Source organism: Cyanistes caeruleus, chromosome 6 (genome assembly GCF_971803275.1).
Source record: "Cyanistes caeruleus chromosome 6, bCyaCae1.hap1.1, whole genome shotgun sequence".
Classification (NCBI taxonomy): Eukaryota; Metazoa; Chordata; class Aves; order Passeriformes; family Paridae; genus Cyanistes; species Cyanistes caeruleus.
In genome coordinates this window covers 64,676,174-64,696,515 of record NC_141706.1, presented here as the reverse complement: position 1 = coordinate 64,696,515, position 20,342 = coordinate 64,676,174, and the positions used below count along the sequence as shown (strand labels likewise).

The following is a 20,342-nucleotide window of genomic DNA, read 5'->3' as shown; positions in this document are numbered from 1 at the left end:
TGCAGGAAAGCAGGAAGAGGTGCACCCCAGCACACTCCTGAGTAGCTCTGAAATAGCAAAAAACCTGAGAAGCCACTCAGACCAGGCCTGGCATCGCAGAACTCCACCTACAAAGGGAAGTTCACAGCGGGAAAAGAATCGGGATAGAGACTTGCAAGAACAGGAGAAAGCCCATTCCTCCCAGAAGGCAGTGATGGAACAGATGGATGGCATCTGTAGATTGTCTAACTTGCAGCTCATTGTGCCCAGCCACGAGCGGAGCCACGGTCAGACAGCAGCTGCTGCTCAGGCAGGCAGAGCTGGGACCCAGGGGGAGCAGAGGGAGAGGGGCCTGTTCTGCTCTGCCAAGGACCAGCAGGTGTGCAAGGAGAGAGGTGCCAAGCAGAAGGGAACCAAGCTAGAAGAAAACTCATTTTGTTTGAAGTTAGCCAGTGTCAGATTAAAGAAATCAAAGACTTGTTTAGAGTAAAGCGAGGAGAAATAAAGGAAGCGTTTTTCAGATTTCAGTCCAAGCCTTTTGTCCAGTTTAACCTCTTTTCCTCTTGCTCCTCCATTTCCTTGTTTTCTTCATCAGTCACAACAGAATGGCTCCTCCAGAAGAGGCTCTTCCCTTGGCTTTGTGATCACCAAAGAGACCAAGATCAAAGCAATTCAGGAAGCAGTTTTCATGCCTGCACCACCCTGACGTGCTCCTTCACACAGCACTGCCACGGGAGATAAACCCCTGAGCGGTGCCAGGGCAGCCAGAGGGGCTGTGCACTTTTCTTAAAGACAATTCCTGCACACAGAAAGGAAGCATTTGCCTGTTATCAAATTCTCTGTCCTGCAGTCTACCACCAGACTTAGCAGGGAAGCAAAGGCATCTCGAGGTTCTTGCTGTTAACAGGGAAGATGAAATCCAATGAGCCACACAAGACAAATTCATTACAGACAGTTTTCAGGGGTCAAATTAACAAGTAGCCACGGCTTTCTTGGCCTCTGGGAGTAGGTGAGGTTATCTTACACATTAGGCATCTCATTTTAGCTGGTTTAAACAAGTGGTTTGCATCCCTTCAGAAGTGATGAAGAACCGAGACTCTTCTAGGGAGCAAATCATCTGTCCTACTTTAGCTCCACACCAGGATGAATCAGACTTTGACAGAGATCCCTTCTCTCAGTGCATGATACAGAGAGCCTGCACAATGAGCACAGTGCCCATTTAAACTCACAGGATGGGAATTTGGTGATCAGTCCCCCACACTGTTCCCATGCCTGGGGAACTGCTCCACTTTTGCTTCTTTTGGCTCCAGTTCTGTCTTGTGTGGCAGTGCACAGTAGCTGTGTTCTCTTCTGCCATCTTGTTCCATCACAGAACTGGCTCCATTCCATTTCCCCTTGGAATCCACATCGTTCAACATCCAAAAAATAACTACCCACTGAATTAAAACAAAAACTTAAAAAATGTTATGTCACTCTCCCATTGCTTCCTCAGCACATCTTGTTCTTTCTGGGTCTATTTTGTACAGGGAATGCTCAAGAAGAAGAGCTATTTGTCTTTTTTGGCATGAAGCAATTTTCTGGCACTGACAATTAAATGCAAGTACACTCCAACTCAAAGCTGGAGACAAGTGTAAGAGTGTGTGTGACAGCACAATTGACACTCATGCCATTTTTTTTAAAAATCAAGTTGACAGACTCTAAGGAATTTCTAAGAGAAGACATTTCCTGAGCCTGATTAGGACCTCACTGAGTCCTGGAAATAAAGCCCCAGGATGAACTCTCTTCTTTAGCTGACATTACTGTTGATTTCTGCCCTTGCCATGTGACTGAACAGCCAAGCACTGAGTGCTACCATTAAATCATCATTTCCTGCCTTCTCTTTTTCAGCTTGGCCCCTCACGTTGTTAAATGTACCATCTTCCCATTAAACAAAGCAGAAAACTGCCCACCTTCCTGCTCCTCCCCTCACATGGTGGGTGTGAATGGAAAACACCAACATGGAGAGAACTGCACGTTGCACAAAGGATGGCTCCGGCTTTCTCGACGGAAACAAACCGCATCTTGGATCATATCACTGCTGCACAAGGAACTGTCCCTCCAGTGGCCTGACCTGAGGGTCACTTCTGGAATAATGTCCTAAAGAGAAGCTGGCAGCTCTTTCTTACCCTCCTCCTCCTCCCTTCACACAACCAGCAGCATTATTCTTACAGGATTGTTGTTTGTAAAGACCAAATAAAGGCGCTTCCTTTAAAGCAAAGCACCTTCACAGTGTAAAGGCTTCAAAGAGATCTTTGCCCATCATTGCAGGGACTACTACAACCTTGGACCTAAGTGATTTTGTTTCCCCAAAGTCACTTTAACCTATTTTTCAATTTGCAGAAAAGAGGAGTCTTTTCTTGCTAACAAAAACACCACCTTAGCACCCTTCTCATCAAAAAATTAAGTGCTATCAGCTAAAGAGGCTTCACTGTCTGCTCTGAGTTATACACCAGTCATGGTAGGTTTTAATTTGATTAGTGATTGGGCTAAAAGCAGCTAAATAAAAATTATAATGCCCAAGAGCCACTTAGACTTGTTCAGACTCTTTAAATACCAAATCCCTTCAGCAACATAACATTATCTTAATAGACAAAACTGAGTTTAAAAGTACAAATCTAATTGATCTCAAGTGCATTGGAATTACTATATTTAGGCATTGGATTATGTACTACAGAAAGCCTCATGCTATGCAGGCAACAAAACTAATTGTGAGAAGACAAAGGTATGTGTCTAACGTGCTTATGGACTTTTAAAAATTCATATTTCCATTGAAGCTGGCAAAGTTTCAGCTGCTCACACCAGCAGTGAATTTGGCATGGTGCCCTGTATGTTGAGCAAACATAAGCCAGCTATTTCTGGTCTCCTTCAGAAGACCTGGACTTCAGGCTCTGCCTCAAAATTACTATTTAAGGCTCTCACTGTTGCAGGAAGAAAAAAGTAATTAAAAAGCAGCAAGTTGATGCTCAAGAGCTAAGCAAGACTTTTCTTTAGTCTCGACTGGGGGCTCAGTTCACACAGACACTTATGGCAGATGCTCTGACACTGAAGAAAGATGTCTTTCCCCATTTAAAGAAGCTTTTCAAATGTCAGATGCTATTTCAGAATAAAGGAGTTGCCTAGACAAGAGGAAGGAGCAATCCATCCCCACAGCCACTTCTGAGATTGATACATATCAGCATATATACAAAAAAACCCCCACATACACAAAAAAAAAGGGTACACAAATAGATAGAGGGTCACTAACCCAGCTGAACTTGTGTCTGGCTGGTCAGGAACATTCTTCTAAAGTCTTCAGATGGATGCAGGGATTCTGCTGCTTTGAACTGCTGCTGCCTGCAATTTAGTTGCCTCCCTGCAGACAGATTTCCCCAGGAGGAAAAAAGCAGCAAAATCCATTTTTTTTCCCCCAAATACAACCCTAGATCTGCATGTCAGAATAAAACAATTGTCAAGAAACGCTGGCAGACAACATGATCCAAGATTACAGAATTATTTTAGTTGGAAAGGACTTTAAATATCATCTCATTCCACACCCCAGCCATGAGAAGGGACAGCTTCCACTGTCCCAGGCTGCTCCAAGCTCCATCCAACCTGGCTTGGAACACTTCCAGGGATGGGGCAGCCTGTGCCAGGGCCTCAGCACCCTCACAGGGGTGAATTTTTTCCCAATATTGAACTTCACCCTGCCCTCTGACATTTTAAGATATTCCTCTAAAATTGAGTGGCTCATCCCCATGTAGCATTTCCTGCCTATCCCAGAATGAATCCTCTTGATCCTTCTTTGTAAAAGGAGATGGATTCACTGTTAAACAAAATGCCTAAGCTTTACCCTCAGGAGCTTCCAAAAAGGCATTAAGAAGGGAAAACAACAAGCAACATAATAGAAGGAAAAATAGGTCTTAAAAATAGAAAAAACAAAACAAAAACAAAACACCTGATCTCCATATAGTTCAGGAAAATCCACAGAAGGAATTCATCTACTACAAGGGGTTGGGCTGTGTCTCAGAGATCTTATTTCTAGCTTTTTACTAACAGGCTGGAGGGAGAAGGAAAGGATTTGGATAAGAAATTCCATGGAAGAGCAAGAATCTTTCTAGGTTGAAAGGTGTTATTTTTTTATTTCTTAATGAGAAATTAAAACCACACATGCTGGGAAACAAAGTTAAGTTAAATCTAGCCCAGCTTTACACATTTTAACAATTCACTCTGCTGTCTGTAGAACACAGCAATACAAATATTGCTATCTCAGTTAAAATGAATTATTGACAATTTTAATACATGTTGCACAGTACATATTAATATAGAAAAATACATGTTATCAGCAGCGCAATGTTGACCATGTACTAATCCATTCCACCTGCTCAAATATTAGTGCAAATAATTATATATTTGTAATGCATCATTGCTGTCTAGTTTGAATCTCTGCCTCCAGAATAAATGTCTCTTCTCTGAAGTTGTTTGCTATTATGAGTAAAATGTTATATATTCATACTCAAATTGACTTTGGGTGGATAAGTAAAATGAGCAACCTTCAAAAATCCACTTGCCTAAGACTTCAGCAAGTCATTTTAATGAATTGTTTACAGTAAAATGGATGTTATAAAAATGTTTCAAATCTAAGCTCGTGTTCACTGGCTTCTCCCAAATGCTCAAACATCAGGTAAAGATCAGTGGAGAGCTCACAGTGATCAGGTGAACCTGAACTGTTTATCCTGACAGCTGCAGCTTGGAATTGGTTCTGGACACATCTTCTCTCCAGTCTCCTTCTTTTGAAGCAAAGAGGGGCCCTTGATGAGGCTGAACCCTGATAGCACAACAGCTCCTGTCCCCAGGACATTGATGGCCACCATGGAAAATCAGCTGCACATCCAAGACACTGCCAGGGCTCTTTGTGCCAGGATAAACCCTTGGGATGGGGCTGGGAGGGGCGAGGGCAGCCCTGAGAACAGATTGGGGGGGTTAAGGTGAATCCATTTCGAGGGAGGAGTGTGGTACAAACAGCCTCCTATGGGGAGGAGAAACAGCCCCAAAACTTACAGAGGCCCACTGTGCACACAAGGGGACAAATGAAAAGGGCCAACACCTCTCAGTCTGTTCTCTCCTGTGTTCTTGCTAAACCCAGCTCTGAGAACAACAAAACACAGCTTGAGGAGCTTTCAGCAGCAGCCACTGCTGCTGGGATCCCAGACCAGCACTTCTTCCTTCACACCCTGGATTCAGCCTTGCAGATGATTCTGGGTTTCAGTGGAAGGAGAGATTTGGTTTAACACTTCAAGAAGGAAAATTTTAAAACATCAACTTTCAAAGAATGTTGAACACTGGAAGATCAGCAGGACAAGCCAGCAGTGCCAGCTGTGGCTCTCTTGAGATGCTCTAAAATTACACTGGTGAGGTGGAACAACTCTGACCCCACAAGGAGACTGGATATTAGGAAAAGGTTTTTCACTGAAGGGGTGGCTGCTCAGGGCAGGCAGAGAATATGGGGATTGGCCCCTCCCAGCAGGGATGAGCTGCTCAGCTGGAACCAGGACAGGCAAGGCATGGCAAGGGTGGGAATTGCCACAGCCTGTGGCTCAGCCGAGTTCCAGCCTCAGCTCCAAGGTCTCCTTACTCCACAGAGGAAAAACAGCAGTGAAGGTGAGCAGGATTTGGGACTGCTACAAGCAAGCCTCAGGTTTAGTTTCATCCTGTATCAGGATGAACTGAAGTTACAAATAAATAAATTACTATGGAAATTTCAATCATGTATCAAAACAAGTACTTTTGATTTAAGCTGATCTCAGAGATACTCTTTAGAAATGGCTCAACTTTGCATTTCATGTTTCTTTCCTGGCATGTTGACTAAAGGCTAAATCTGAGATATCTGACAGTTTTCCTCTGCCCATGGTTGGCCTCTTACATGAATTTCAATATAATGTACAGGTCAGGGGAAAGGAGATGGAAAAAGACCTGCAGAGATAAGAGAGTTTGGGGAAGGTAGAGGGATAGAGGGGGAGCTACACTTCTCCAGCCTCCATCCTACATGGATGAAGAAGCACCAGATAATAAGTAAAGGTCTCCAAGAAGCCACACTGCACAGCTAAAGATTCTTCCCTCTCTGGCAAAGTGGTAACAGAGGGGAAGGGCTAGTGCAGTCCTGAGATCTGAAAAGAAAACAGAGTACAGGGACATAAAGCTAATAGAATAAAAGTAGAAACCAAGGTTTCCACACACACAGAGCTGTATTGACACAGGGCTGTGCCCCACACAAGAGAAAAGACAACAGGCAAACACAGCTGCTTCCCCACTCCAAGATAAGCAGAAGATGTGGTAGAGAAATCACCTACCACAAAAAGAAATGAGAATGGAGGAGGCAAATAGACAAGGAAAGCACTGAATGTAACTGGGCAGGAGATCTGCCTCCCTCCCCTCCTTAAAACAGGGTAGAAACACAAGGGAAGAAAAAAGTCTACAACCTGTGAGCCTTGATGCAGAAGCAAAACAGAAATCTGTCTCCATTTACAGCTACAACAGAAGACGTGGGGGGAAGGAAATAATGCCCAGAAGCCAAAATCCAGCAGAACATGAGGATAAGAAAGGTGCTCCTGTCTTTCTGTTATCCTCTAGAAGAGAGTTGGTGGCTGGCTTCTCCTCCCTGCTCTTCCTGGGACAAGAAGGGCAAAGGGTAAGGGCTGCTACCTGCATTTAGACAAGCAATTGTTCAGATATCTGCTGCCTTTGTACAGAAAAAAATCACAGCCTCAAACTGGTTTCCCTGCCCATGAGTGGTTCAAGTGCTAATCTGAATTAAGACAGTTACTGCCATGAAAACTTAGTCCAAAGAGCCATCTCCTGGAGTTTGTTGTGCCATCCAGAACTGAGAATGTTGTTTAGTGCCACTGGATTGAGAAACCTGGAACTTTGTGTCCTGAAGGAGAGGACAAGGTGTACCCAGCCCAGGAAGAGACTCAAGGGCCTCACCAAGGCACTTTGCAAGATTCAAAATCTACAGAAACAGAGCAGTCAGTTCCGGCAACTTCCATCACACCACCAATGAATTACAACAACTTTGTGAATTGGAAAATAAAACAGAACCCCAAATCCAACCCAAGTCCTCTTACCATAGCCAGGATAGCCTGACTTGGCCTCTGCCAACATCACACCACCCTCAACTGCAGCAGTCACTCACCTTCCTCCAGCTCACTGTGGTTTTCAAAGAGAATCACAAGCTCAGCTCTGGCAAATTCTCCTTCCCTCCACTGAGGCTGCACCTTGCTGATGCATTTCCACTCCTTGCAGACTCACACATCACTTCTTGTCCTTCACAGCAGGCTCACACTGGGTTTGGATCCTCCTCCTGTTGAATCCAAGTCTCCAGATGAATGAACAGCTCCACAGCCAAGTATTTTAGCCAGCCCCCCTCCTCTGGAGGCTGATTTCATTTCAGGGTGGGACGTAGCTGTGGAAATTCAATGCCAATCCTGCTTTTTCTCCCAGGTTGATGTGTGTGTCAAGTTTCCAGCATTCCTACTTTAACCTCCTCCTTCACTTAAATCTGCTCCTTCTCTGTATCCTTTCTTAGCTCATGTCTTCTTCACTCCTTACCCTCTATTTCTCTATTTCCCAGCATTGCTGTTTCCTCATTTTTTTGCATTATTTGTTACAGATTTCCTTCCTGCCCTCTGTGCATACGCAAACAGAACAAAATAGCAAATGACCTTAATAAATTACAGGACTTGGAAAAAACACAGCTTCTTTTCCAGCCTACAACAGTTTACTGCAAAGCCATTTTCACCAATTGTAGACAACATAATTACACACACACACGCTCTCCCCCTCCCAGGTTTGGCTGCCAGCCTGATAAATAAATGCCTATGTTGTAGGAAGGAACATTAGACAGGCAATACTTTAACTCATTATATGAACATTAAAAGGCATATTTGTATTTTAGATACTATTTTACTGCATTCATAAGCCACTGGAAATATTTTTCTAAATTATATGCTGTAAGAGCTCTAAACTTAAAAATGTGTGAAAATTATAGTTCCCCCACCCTATCCCAATCCGACTTGTATTATAAAATAAACTTACTGACAATGCAGCCTTCTCCAGAAATAGAAACTTTCAGTGTGTGCATGGGGAGTTTTTTTAAAGGAAGGAGAAAGCTTACACCAGTGATAAATTTGGTCAGTAAAATTACTTTTATTTTTTTATTTTTTTTTTAAATAGAAGGGCTTATACAATTGAGTATAAATATCTTTGAGGAACATTGAAATGAAATGAAAAAAGTATCTGTAAGGAATTATTTTTATTGAGGAAGAGTTTACATATCTAAGTGTTCACCTACTTTTTGCTGCCTCCTGTTAACAGGCATAATGGAAATATTGCACTGAGCATATGCATGGAAAACACAGCTAATAAAGCAAGGAATATGGTAAATACATTTCATACAACCTTAAAAAAATTCAAACAGTCATACAACAAATTCTGAAGCACTTCTGTGATCTGCAATCTCAAGATGATGTTCACTGTTCTGAAGTGTTAGCAAATTGACACTTTTTATTTTTTTTTTTGTAGAAAGATTTTGTATTGGTTCATAAAACCACAGCCTTAAAATTGTTGGCTTTCAGTTACAGAGGTAACAGAGAGGTATCATCTGAATTCACATCAGAGCTTTTGGAACAAAAATGGCAGCAGTACAAGCAGGTGCCTCCTCCAGTGTCCAAACCCCTTTGTGGCTTTGCCATGGCAAGGAACAGAGCAGAGCAGCCCAGCCAGATTCCCTGGATCCTGTGAGCCAGGCTGGCACCCATTCCCTTGTTTACCAACAGAATGCTCCCCTAAATCCAAAATGAAGCAGGAGAACCCCAGCTAAGCAAGAGAAGTTCCAACGAGTCTTGTCAATATTGACCCCACCTGGGAAAATTCATTAACAGAAGAGGAAAATCAAACTCTTTGACCAACCCATAAAGTGAATGGATAAAAATGCTGCTCTGGAGATGGGAGACAAGTTTCCATAACATGCTGAGCCCACAACAGAAGGATCTGTTCCACTGCAGTTCCAACCTGGTTTCCACAAGAGCCCATTCAGAAAAAAAAAAAAAAAAAAAGGTCTATTTACAACAATTTCCAGCTGCTTGTGGAAAAGCCACCCCAGATGTTTCAAACACTGCTGTTGCTTCAGTTCACTGCATGCACACTGTGGCTCCATGTCAGGAGCTCCTGAATAAACCCTGGAGCACAACAGACACAGAGTAGCCTCTGCCCAATATTAAAGTTATGATCAGTGGAAGAGCAGCTTGCACACACTTCAACATTTTATATTGCTCAGGCACTGAGGATCAATTCTCTTCAGCACGAGAATTTGCCACTCTAGGTTTTTGCTGGAGCCATTCCTGCCACACAGGAAAAAACTGGGCTATATTTTATCTTTTCACTTTGTTAGAATTTGAATTTATTTACATACAAAATAAGACAGGAGAAAAAGTTCTTTTATAGTAACCCAACAATGGGCACCTTCACTTGTAATAAGGATGCCTTAGGCAAGGCAGCTGCATTTACTTCAGGAGCATATATAAAATTCAGTGTGCTGGTATCAAACAGAAACAATAATGTCAGATCATACAATGCCAGTACATTCCAGTGGGCCCTTGACTATTACATAAAAAAAAGCCAAAGCCAAACAACCAAAAATTAAAAAAGAAAAACAAACAAAAAAAAAACCCCAAAACTTTTTACCACTTTAGTTTTGTTTAGAATGCTACACAATGAATAAATTACTTCTTTCTGGGATAGTGTTTTACTCCTACATCTCAAAGAAATTCCAAGCTAATTAATTAGAGCAAGAAATTACATTGAGCAGGATAACGTTTTAAATGAAAGAAATGACTTAGAAACACCAATCAAAGATAATTTGATTATGATTAGCTGTGCTGAAGTCTAAGTCATTAAAATTGATGAAGAATGTTTTTACACTGGTCTATTCTATGTAATCCATTACCTACGCTATGCTCTGTAGTTCAAGTCTAACAAATGGTATCTGATAATTCAATATTGAAGACTAAAATACTTTCAATGCACCATTTGCTCTCCTACACCAACATCTTTCCAATAAAAAAAAAAAAAAAATCAGTAGCAAGTAGATTTGTGAAATTCTTCACTGGGAGAACTTGAGCTAGCATGAAACATCATCCAGATTTTTACCTGCTCGCCTTCTACATGGTCAGGTTTAAATATGGCTGCTGCTTTATCCTGAACAGTCACTGTCCCACAAAAGTTACACCCATGGTTGGTAAGAAATAATTCCCTGTGCTTTCTAACAACTGAGGCTGCCCAAAGGTGCAAGGTTTCCTGCCATGCTCTCAGCTGAAGTGGCGAGCCAGACGAGCAGACCTGTAGTCGACACGCAGCTGGACAAAGGAGTGAAGGATGTTCTTGTCCAGGTTAGCAAGTTGTTCTCCTGAGCAAACCTGCTTCAAATTATCTGGGGCTACAACCAGAAGGTTGCAAAGTGCATGCAGGGTATCAAAGAGCTGTAAGACCAGAGCAATCTGTGGGCAAGAGGAAACAAAGGGAAAAAAAACCAGGAATAATTAGAGTTACTTGAATTCTTCTAACAGAATATCCATCTACATCTTCAAAACTCTTCCTCCCAAGAGAGGATTTACAACCATCACTTCCCTCTTCATGGACAGGCTCACCTTGAAGTCTTTGGCACACTTCCTGTACTCAGCCACGTCACAGATGGCCAGCATTCCTCCCATGCAGCTGTAGGAATATTGCTGTAGGTGTTCATAGATGAGGCGATGGAAACGAACCCCGAGCTCCATCAAAACCGTGTCCACATTCTTCCCATCCATGGAATTCCTGATCTTTTCCACCTGTTTTCTAACATAGCCACAGACTTTAACACAAGCCTAGATTAATAAAAAATAAAAAGAGGTACATAAGAATTAGGTAATCTCCTTTTTTCCACATCATAAATCAAACATCAGTTACTAACTTTGATTAATCTCAATGATGTGTTGTAAAAGTTTATTCTCCAATTAATAATTTTCCACATTTTTTTTTATTTGCTACACAAAGATGCAAAAATGCAAGAAAATATTCAGTTAAGTTATAGTTCATATCAGTTCAGAACAGAACATTTTAATTTGGACTTTTATTTCAGTGATCCACCAAAGGCGTGCATGAGTAAAAACTTCTTGTAAGTCAATTAAAAATCCAAATTAACAGTCATACAGGGATTTTCACCCTTCCCACAGAGTACCACACTATGTCCCACTGCTACACTTCCCCCATTCCCACCTGGCTGCAGGCATTCAGGGAATGCTCTCACTTCTTCCCATTGAGTTTGTTCCCTACTCCTCCCTGTGCCACACCAGCAGCCCCTAGGCTGGGATTCAGACACACTCACTGGAGAGACACCACTGTGCAGCAAAATGTTCACACAGTACCTGTGATGCTTTGCCATGTTCCTGCCATTCTGAGAGGAAAAAAGCACCCAGCAACTGGAGAGTACCTGATAATTGATTTTCTGAAACTGATAGCTTAAAGCTAATTATCAGCTAAAAGCCTTGTTCCAAATGTGGGCTTCTTGGGAGGGGAAAGCATGTGCCAGTTCCTCCAGCACCCACTGATTTGTGTCTGACACTAGATCAAAACTACTCGTGCTCCTTTTCAGCTTGAGAAAATAGTCCTCAACAGAGTTTGGAGGTGCTTGGTGCAAAATGGAAGTAAATGAAGTAAATACACGTTGTCTAATGTCTGATCTTGTACCTGATAACAGTCATTAGTGGAGACTTTGGTTACTTACATTTGTATATTGAATCAAAACATTGTTTTCATCTTCTGGTTTGAAATCTGTCTTCTTTTGCTCTGCAGCCAAGATGTGCTTCATCTGTCCAATCATACAATTCAGTGTCCTTTAAAGTTACAAATACAGATTGGGTTTTGAAGAGAACTTTTTCATTTCCTTGGCTTTTATATTTATATGTACTCACAGCATTCTGGACAAAATTAAGCAGCATAAAGCAATGAGGGGAAAAAACCCTCATCTAACATTTTTCTGTAGGTAAGATCTGCTTGATTTTATGTAAGCAGTTAGAAAAAGGAGCATCAGCCAAAAAAACCAAAAAAAACAACAACCTAAAATCTCTTTCCTCCAAGTTCAGTGTCTTGGAGCAGAGCACGCAGCCCACTGGCCTGCTGCTTTTAAAAGGGACACATTAATTGTGAGGTAATCCATTCAAATCCAGCTCTTCAGAGAAAATGGATAACATCCTTCAATGCAGAGAGAATCCAGAGGAAGCATTCCAAGGAGTTTAGCAGAATTAGATCACATTGCATATCAGTCAGAAACAAACATCAGAAAACACTTGGAAAAAATATAGGAAGGGTGAGGGGGAAGAAGAAACTTTTTCCTTTGCCAGAGCTTGGTATCTCTCTTGTTCCCAGAAACCTAATGGAGTTCTACAGCATCAATTATTTCTCCTTTATAGGATTTATCTGTTCAGAACATTATCTGAGGTCAAGGCCCTGCTTTCCTTCGAGTCCAAAGCAAAGGTCAAACAGCAAAGCAGCAACAGAGGCTGCAAACCTCTCCCAGTACCCACCTTGGCCAGGAACATCCCCCTGGTTCTCTTCCCCTTTCCTTCACCCCCCTCATCCCCACAACCTTCCCAAAGAAAACTGTCAAGGACATTCCAGGTCTTGAAGGATTCAAGCTGGGGTGGGGTGGAGAAGAATTCATGTATCCAGAGAGGGGAAAAACTCCTTTTTTTCCTATGCATAGAGCTCAGGCTTGTATTTCAGATTTACTTCGTTCCACAATCCACATATCAACAGAAATTTAAGGAAATAATGTCCTTCATTCTCCTCAATTTCTATTTGGAATAAATACTCCCCAGAAGGCTGTTTACACAAAATAGATACTGAGAGAAAACCAGTTGAACTAATTCTGTTTGGCTAATAAAACACTTTTACTGAGGTAGATAATTGCTGTGAATGGTTTCAAAAAGCTGCACTTGCACTTTTCCAGATTGGATAAAGCTGAAACCATCAACATTTTGAAAATTTGCTTTATTTATTAAACTCATTTCTTTAAGCAAGACAATCAATTCTCAACAGCATCAGTGGCACCACAAAGCAGCATGAAACAGCCCCACAAACACATTTTACATGTAATGCTCATCTCAAAACTAATCTCTCTTTTTTATGTGCTGAAGCACAATTTTTTTTTAAATTTCTCATCCACAAACCTTTGAATGTACTGTCTTCTGACAAGAACTTGTTCACCTAAGTCTTTAAGAGATGAATTATTGAACACAGATACAAACCACTGCACTACTGATGACTGACATGTACCTGTCTAGATCTGAGCTTATGGCCTCAGAGTTTCAAGTATTTCCAACTTTGTGTTTAGAACTCTAAGGTCACCTGCAGCAGGAGCAGCTAAAATCTCAATTGCCACCTTACATCCCCTATTTTCCACCTTTCTCCTTGCACTTGCAGAAAATAATACACCAAATCAAAAGTAGGGCATCACACAACAGCTCCATTTCCTAATACTAAGCTCATTAGTTTATTATTTTCCTCTACTGCAAAACAGCTGTGATTTTAATTTGCAATTTTTATAGCTATCCCCTCATTTTTATTCTGAGAAATAGAAAAAAGATTAAATGAGTCACAACCTCAAAGCAAATCAATGTCAGAATCAAAATTATTTCAGGTCTCCAGACTTCCACGACTTGGTCTAATCCATAGCACTGCACAGATCCCAGCAAATCATTTAACCTATTTTTGTCAAACCTTGCTCCTAATGGAAATCCTGCAAGTGTTTAACCTATTTCAATCATCATTTCTTCCTCTTTCAAAGTAGAAAAACACCAGTTTTAGACAATAAGGTAACAGTGAATTATTGCAATCTTTCAACATAAGCAAAATCCTTTAACATCCTTCCAGAAGCATTTATGGGTCAGAAATCTGCCATGGAAAACATGACCCTCTAACCACACAAAAACTAAATTTCCTATGCACAATAATGCATGTTTATCTGTTTAAAAAAAAAAATTAAAATATCAATATTGAGTTCAGGAATAATCCATGCTTCAAAGGCCAGTTAACAAAAATCACAAAGGTGTGGCTTAAAAGATTAAGAGAAAGTTTTAATCTCTACTTGCCTATCAATGCCAATATCCAGCTTCACTTCCATTTGTTCTATGATATCCTTTTTCTTCTGAAGGCATTCAGATAATTTAGGAGAAGAACTGCAACAGTACAGAAGATGTGTGACAGTGTTAAAATATGAAAATTAACCTGTCTGCTGGGTTTGCTGCTTCCAACAGGAATCTAGATCTAGATCTAGAAAGATTTTCCACCCCAGCAGGAAAAGGGCACAGTCACAAACCCCTCTGAGTCCCACCTGGAATGCAGCAGCAGAATCTCCAAGGAGCAACATGTCTTTCCTTCCTATCAATATTCCTGGAGCTCACCCTCTCCCATTTGTTTCCAAAGGAACAAATTTGTTTAAAATTTCCTTCTTCCCCCTCCCACAATAGTATTTTATCTGCCCCAGTATCAACGTGAACTACTCCAAGCATGAACTCCTCTTAACAGAGATGAGAAATAAAGAAAAAAATGCTTTCTTCACCAAAACAAAAGATCAGAGGAAATGTTAATCAAAACAAAGGTACCTGATCAGTGGCATCAGATGATCATTGAACTGCTTGTCAAATAAATGGAAGATGGTATTGGCCTGGTGGACAACATCCAAGAAATAAAGATTTGCGTTCTTTGAATCAGAAGAGGGAATGCCTAAAGCAAAGGAGGTTTCATTAGAATTGTAACGATACGCAGTTCTTATAATTAGCATGATGACTTTTTAAATATGCAGATTTTTTTTCCATGAATGCTTAAATCACAGGCTTAGAGTTTCAAAAATTTACCACGGTGCCATATATAGAATTCTTCTCGTAGCTATATTGGTGACAAGCATAAGCACAGAAATACCTTACTGGTAACATTTCTGAAAGCAAAATAGAGCAGTCAATTTAAAAACTCCTTCAGAACGAGTCTGATGCTGTCTTACAAGACAGAGGTTCACTGTCAAGATTTTAACTTCTTTAAACAAGCAGTTTTCTTATTTACTGTCACTCTAAGCACACAAATATACAAACAAGCACGGAATTCCTATAAACATTAATATTTAATATACAAATATTCTCCTGTTATGACACAGAATACAGAGGTAGGGAATGCTGATGTCCCAATTTCTGTGACAAAAACGTTTCTAAAGACAGAATCACGTTTCCATCTGTGCATCAATTCCCCAAATGAAAGTTACACTTCAGAAGCCATTAAATGTCGAGCCCCAAACACACACAAGAGATTTATTTTAACCAACACATCCTGAACAAGGCCAATCAATAAGGCACAGCAAAGATCATCTGCACAGAAAGGCCAAGGAGATGAAATGCTCAGGAAATACTGTACTCACCAGCAAGGCCTGTTTCTAATGCATAATCGATGTGTTCAGTACATAAGAACTCTACAAGCATAGAAAAAATTCTGAAAGCATTCTTGGGTAAGTCAGAGGGATCAGAGAGCTTTAAAGAAAAAGCAAAAAAAAAATATCCTAAAGGTCAGTTCTACATAGATTTGAAAGTTTATTGGATATTACATAGGGGATAAGCTTAAAATGTAACAAGTTTCCCAGAATAATTGGAATTTTACTCAAAGTGAAAAGTATCCATACAGACAATTATTCAGGAACAGCCTATAAGATCAATAAACCCCTCAGCATTTACAAGAAAACTGAAGCTGCCACAGGATGCTACAATAAGCATTAAATAATAATAATAATAATAATAATAATAATAATAATAATAATAATAATAATAATAATAATAATAATAATAATTATTATTATTATTATTATTATTATTATTATTATTATTATTTAATAGTTCTTACAACAGTTTTCCAGATGCAGTTTCAGGAACTACCTAAGCTGCATGCCACTGGAGGCTGGGAGATTGCATGCAGAAGAGATTACTCAATGCATACTCTGTATTTTTATTCTTTTAATACTCTCCTGGCAATGGCCAAAGTGAGAAGCAGGACACTGGGTGAGCTGGAGCTCCAGTTTGTGCTCTTTTATCACTGGAGCAAAAATAATGCAGCTGAACCTGGGCCACATTTAGCACAGTTCAGCTGGAGTCAATGGAGCATGAAGACTTTTATTAAGTGCAGCAATGCCCACATTTACACTCAGAATCTGGACTTTGATGAGCTGTAAGCAACGTGGGATTTTGGACAGCAACCTGTCAGTAAATCCCTTTTCTAAAGAAAAACGTGACAGGGCTTTTGTACCTAGGAAAAACAGCTTTGGTTCCTAAGGAATTAGGTGAAGACTTTTATAAAGCTTCGAGGAAGAAAGATTACTACTGCAACTCCAGGTAATTTACACAATACTCACAAACATTTCTACTGTATTTCCTCCCCAAAAAAATCAAAAACCCAACAACAGAAACTCCCAAACAGTGAAACGTTTCACTGTGTGTCTACATCAAAATTACCATTTTATTTTTCCTAAGGCAGTCACAGCTGGCAGAAGCCTGCACACATCTGCTATGTGACATAAATACCACAATTAGTTAGCCAGAGACTAACTTATCTTTTGCACAGTGACTTGCTTTGACCACAAACCCCTAAATTCTGAAACCCTAATTCTGGGAATCTCCTAAAATGCCGAGATCCATTGGGTTTTCCACTCAAATACAATTATTTTAAAATAATTTATATTAAATCTGATCCCAACAGAAAGGCAGAAACAAAAGGTTGTGCATATGTGTAAAAAAAAACCAGTTTATATCATAAATTTACCAACTTCTTCTAGTAACTATGATATTAAGAAAAATAATGATCTACCTGCTTGCCTTACAGTCACTGATTCTCACCCTGAGGAAGGTGGTGATCCCAAGGATATGCAGGTAAGTCCTGGGTCTGTACCCTGTTCTGTCTTTGGCCCCACTAAGTTTATAAAATATTAAAACATCTAAATATTAAGTTTTTCTATCCTAATCTTATTGAGAATACTAAAGGAATTAAAATTTCCTAGAAATCAGTGTGTTTAGCTAATAAAAAAATCACATTTAAGTCTGCAATTAAATTTCAAGGATTTTCATTTACACATTTACCAGACAAGTATGACTAGCAGGCAGTAAAACCAGCAATTTAATCAGAAGTAAAATATCTTTTTTGTGTTAGACTTAAGCATTTAAAGAACTGTAGAGGGTTACCAAGGTAAATAATGTTTAAGACTATTCCTCCCAGCATTTTATTGGTAATCATTCACTAATGTAAGAAGAAATTACACTTGAGGCAGGAAAACAACTGTTGAATTCTCAGTGTACTTTTAAAGCAGGAAAAGAAAACCACACTAAGGATTTCTCAGGTTTTGGGTCTAGTTTAGTAAGAAAAGCAATGCAGCCAGTAACTTTAACCATCCCCACTTCTTCCAAAACCAGGCAGCATTAATACTCACAAATTGCAACTAGATCCACATGGAAAAACAAACCCTCAGCCTCCACTGTGGCTGCATTTCCATGAAAGCCACAAGAGACAATTTGACAAAGTCCTTTCCTCTTCCTATCATACCTCAACCAAAAACTTAAGCTCAAGACTTAATCTCACACACAAAATTATACCACTAAGGGAGATCACAGGAAGCAAACTTACCCTGTGACATCTTTCAAAAGCTTGTTTGGTTTCTTGCAAAAGGTTAACCACCACATCTTGAGACAGAAAAGTTTCCCCATGTGTGTCAATGCTTGGCCCCAGGGGTAAATTTGTTCGTTGCCTTAATCTCTCTTTGAGGTCTTGAATACTGGAACAAAGATAGACCCCAAGAAGATTTCACCTGGTGGGAATTCTGGTACTCAAACTCAATGACAATTTAGGATTTTTTAGTTGTTAACTCAAAAAACAGGACCCAAGACACAGTTTAGGATATGCAAGCATTAAGACAAGCCTTGCAAGCTTTCAAAACAAAAATTGCCAGTAGAAGTAAACCTCTGATTCCATGGCCAACCGTGTTCTGATATGGCACGTTCACACATGGGAGCAGCTATTCCCTTTGTGGGATTTCACTGGAATCCTACAGCACTTCTGCTCTGTGCACAAATTTAGCTTCCATCCACTCTGTCACACAGCACTTTCCAAACACTAATGAGAGCTTCCTATCTCATCCACACCCACAAATCCTCTCATCCTCATCCATTATCTCAGCAGTTCTTTATTTAGTCAAGCATGCTTTGACACATTTCCATGCATAAAACAACCCATACAGTTACGCACTACAATAAATTTAATTTTCCCCAAGAAAATTAAATTTTCATCTTTGCTTTTTTTTAAAATTACTTCACTGCTGCTTTTTCCATATCATTCCTCATTCCTAATACACTGAACTCAGCAGCTCTTTGAAAGGTGCAGTAGCCTTAGCACCTCTGCTTCACACAAGTTTTAATACTTCCTATCCCACTTCTCACTACTCCTTCATTAGTTTTTTTCTACCCTGAGGATAATGAAGTCTTGTTTTACCTTTCTCTAAGTCCATTGCATCTTCTGGGCTCACTAAGAGCTTTCTCACTGACATTGCTATGGTCTTTTCCCCTTCCTAGGTCTTGGGAGGGGACAAGACCTGGGCAGGTGAAAAAAAATGTATGCTTTTAGATACACACATATACATGCTTTAGGTACCTTAGTTTTGCTTCAGTCCTTTTGTGGATCTGGATCCTAAGTTGAAACATAGGTTTTACTGGTATTTTTCATTTCCAGTATGTACAAATACCATGCACTGAGTACATTTCACATGTACTGAGAGCAACACACTTTTGAGGAGAACATAAAGTAAAAGCAAATTATAAAAAGCTGTAGGTCTTCGGCAGTTCATCCCTGTGCATCTGACATGGCAAATACAGCCTTTCTCCCCATACCACCTCCCTTCCACTTCAAAATTACAAAACTTCCCAAAAGGAACTTACCCTCCAGTGCCAATGGACCTCTTCTGGTGGTTTTTGGAATCATAATAGCGCTGCAGAATCATAGCACTCCTACTTTTCAAATAGCCAATTTCCACCTCAATGTAATTCTCCAAGTAGGAAATGAAAATGGCCTTGATAAGCTTAGACAAGAAAGTCTGCTTATCAGTACCCAAGTTAAATTCCATCAATTTGCTTGACAGATTAGTGGTTCTTTATGCAAAAGAAACAAAGAAGGGAAGGGGAGGAAAAGGTTGAATGTGGATGAATTACAGCATTACACGTTTGTAAAGTACACAACACAACAGAACCCTGATGGTGATTAAGACTTGGAGCAGTTTTGCATTTAAGTAAAGAATTCCACATAATTCATGTTTAATTACACACAGCACTACTGCAATCAAGTTGCCAGTGAGATGGGGAGGACTGGCTTTTGCACAGTTTTAAAATTACTCCTGAAGATCACAATAATACCCATTGAAAATAATAATGGCCATTTAAAATTTTCCTTAGGAAACCCATCACTGTAAAGGTTAACAGACATAAAAAATTTTCAGCTTTTATAAGAAGTTGACATTTTTGGCTTCTTTTTCTTGACAATAAATCTGTTTATTTTCTAGTAGCTTCAGTCCAATAATTTCACCATTGATATAAATACCTTGTATATAGATCATAGAGATTCTTAAGATACTGTTCTGCATCTGATTTCCTGTGTTCTTCCAGCTGGTCCTTCACATAACTCTGCAAAATTTGGTACATCTGTTAGAAGATGAACTGACAACCACACTCACTCCTCCCTGTACTACATGGAATTTCCTGCAAAGTGTTGATCTTATTTATTGGAAATTCATCTCCTCTTTGTTATTAAATCTCTAATTTACACTTCCTGCATTAGCCACAGAGAGGGTTAAACACATTTGTGGAAGAAAGTGATTTAATAATACGAAACAGTAATGTGTGAAGCAAAGACAAAAGACAGATGGCTTTGAAAATATGTTCAAGCAACTAATACAAAATCCCCTGACTTTAAGAATCAAAAGCACCAGAGGCCTCAGGGCATTTCTGCAGTTGACAGTAGGGAATGGAGACAGTTACGTATTTGGTTATCATAATACATACACAATGCAGGTACAAATTTAGAGCCTTCTTATCATTGAGCATTTATTATTTCCCATAAAATACTAATTCAAAATTGACACACAAAATCAGGGTTGAAACACAAGCTCAATCTCTATAAGAAAAACATCTAGAAGGAAATTGCTTTTTGCAAGGCAAGTCAAGCTGTTGACTTTAAGAACTTAGGTG

The 20,342-nt window shown here is 40.0% G+C and overlaps 1 protein-coding gene across 2 annotated transcripts in view; it reads right to left on the bottom strand.

Annotated features, from left to right (window-relative positions):
- Window positions 1-8,179: 8,179 nt before the first annotated feature.
- The window catches only part of EXOC5 (exocyst complex component 5), a 26,114-nt gene continuing 13,951 nt past the window's right edge, over window positions 8,180-20,342 (bottom strand). The window contains exons 10-19 of one of the 2 annotated variants that reach the window (XM_086894849.1): window positions 19,696-19,778; window positions 19,041-19,250; window positions 18,757-18,792; window positions 17,737-17,884; window positions 15,494-15,602; window positions 14,691-14,811; window positions 14,178-14,264; window positions 11,813-11,921; window positions 10,698-10,913; window positions 8,180-10,547 (exon numbers count right to left, since the gene is read on the bottom strand). In XM_086894849.1, the coding sequence (XP_086750975.1) occupies window positions 10,359-10,547; window positions 10,698-10,913; window positions 11,813-11,921; window positions 14,178-14,264; window positions 14,691-14,811; window positions 15,494-15,602; window positions 17,737-17,884; window positions 18,757-18,792; window positions 19,041-19,250; window positions 19,696-19,778 (1,308 nt within the window). In that variant the 3' untranslated portion in view covers window positions 8,180-10,358. The remainder of the gene's footprint in view (window positions 10,548-10,697; window positions 10,914-11,812; window positions 11,922-14,177; window positions 14,265-14,690; window positions 14,812-15,493; window positions 15,603-17,736; window positions 17,885-18,756; window positions 18,793-19,040; window positions 19,251-19,695; window positions 19,779-20,342) is intronic. The other variant, XM_086894850.1, reaches the window with a different exon arrangement.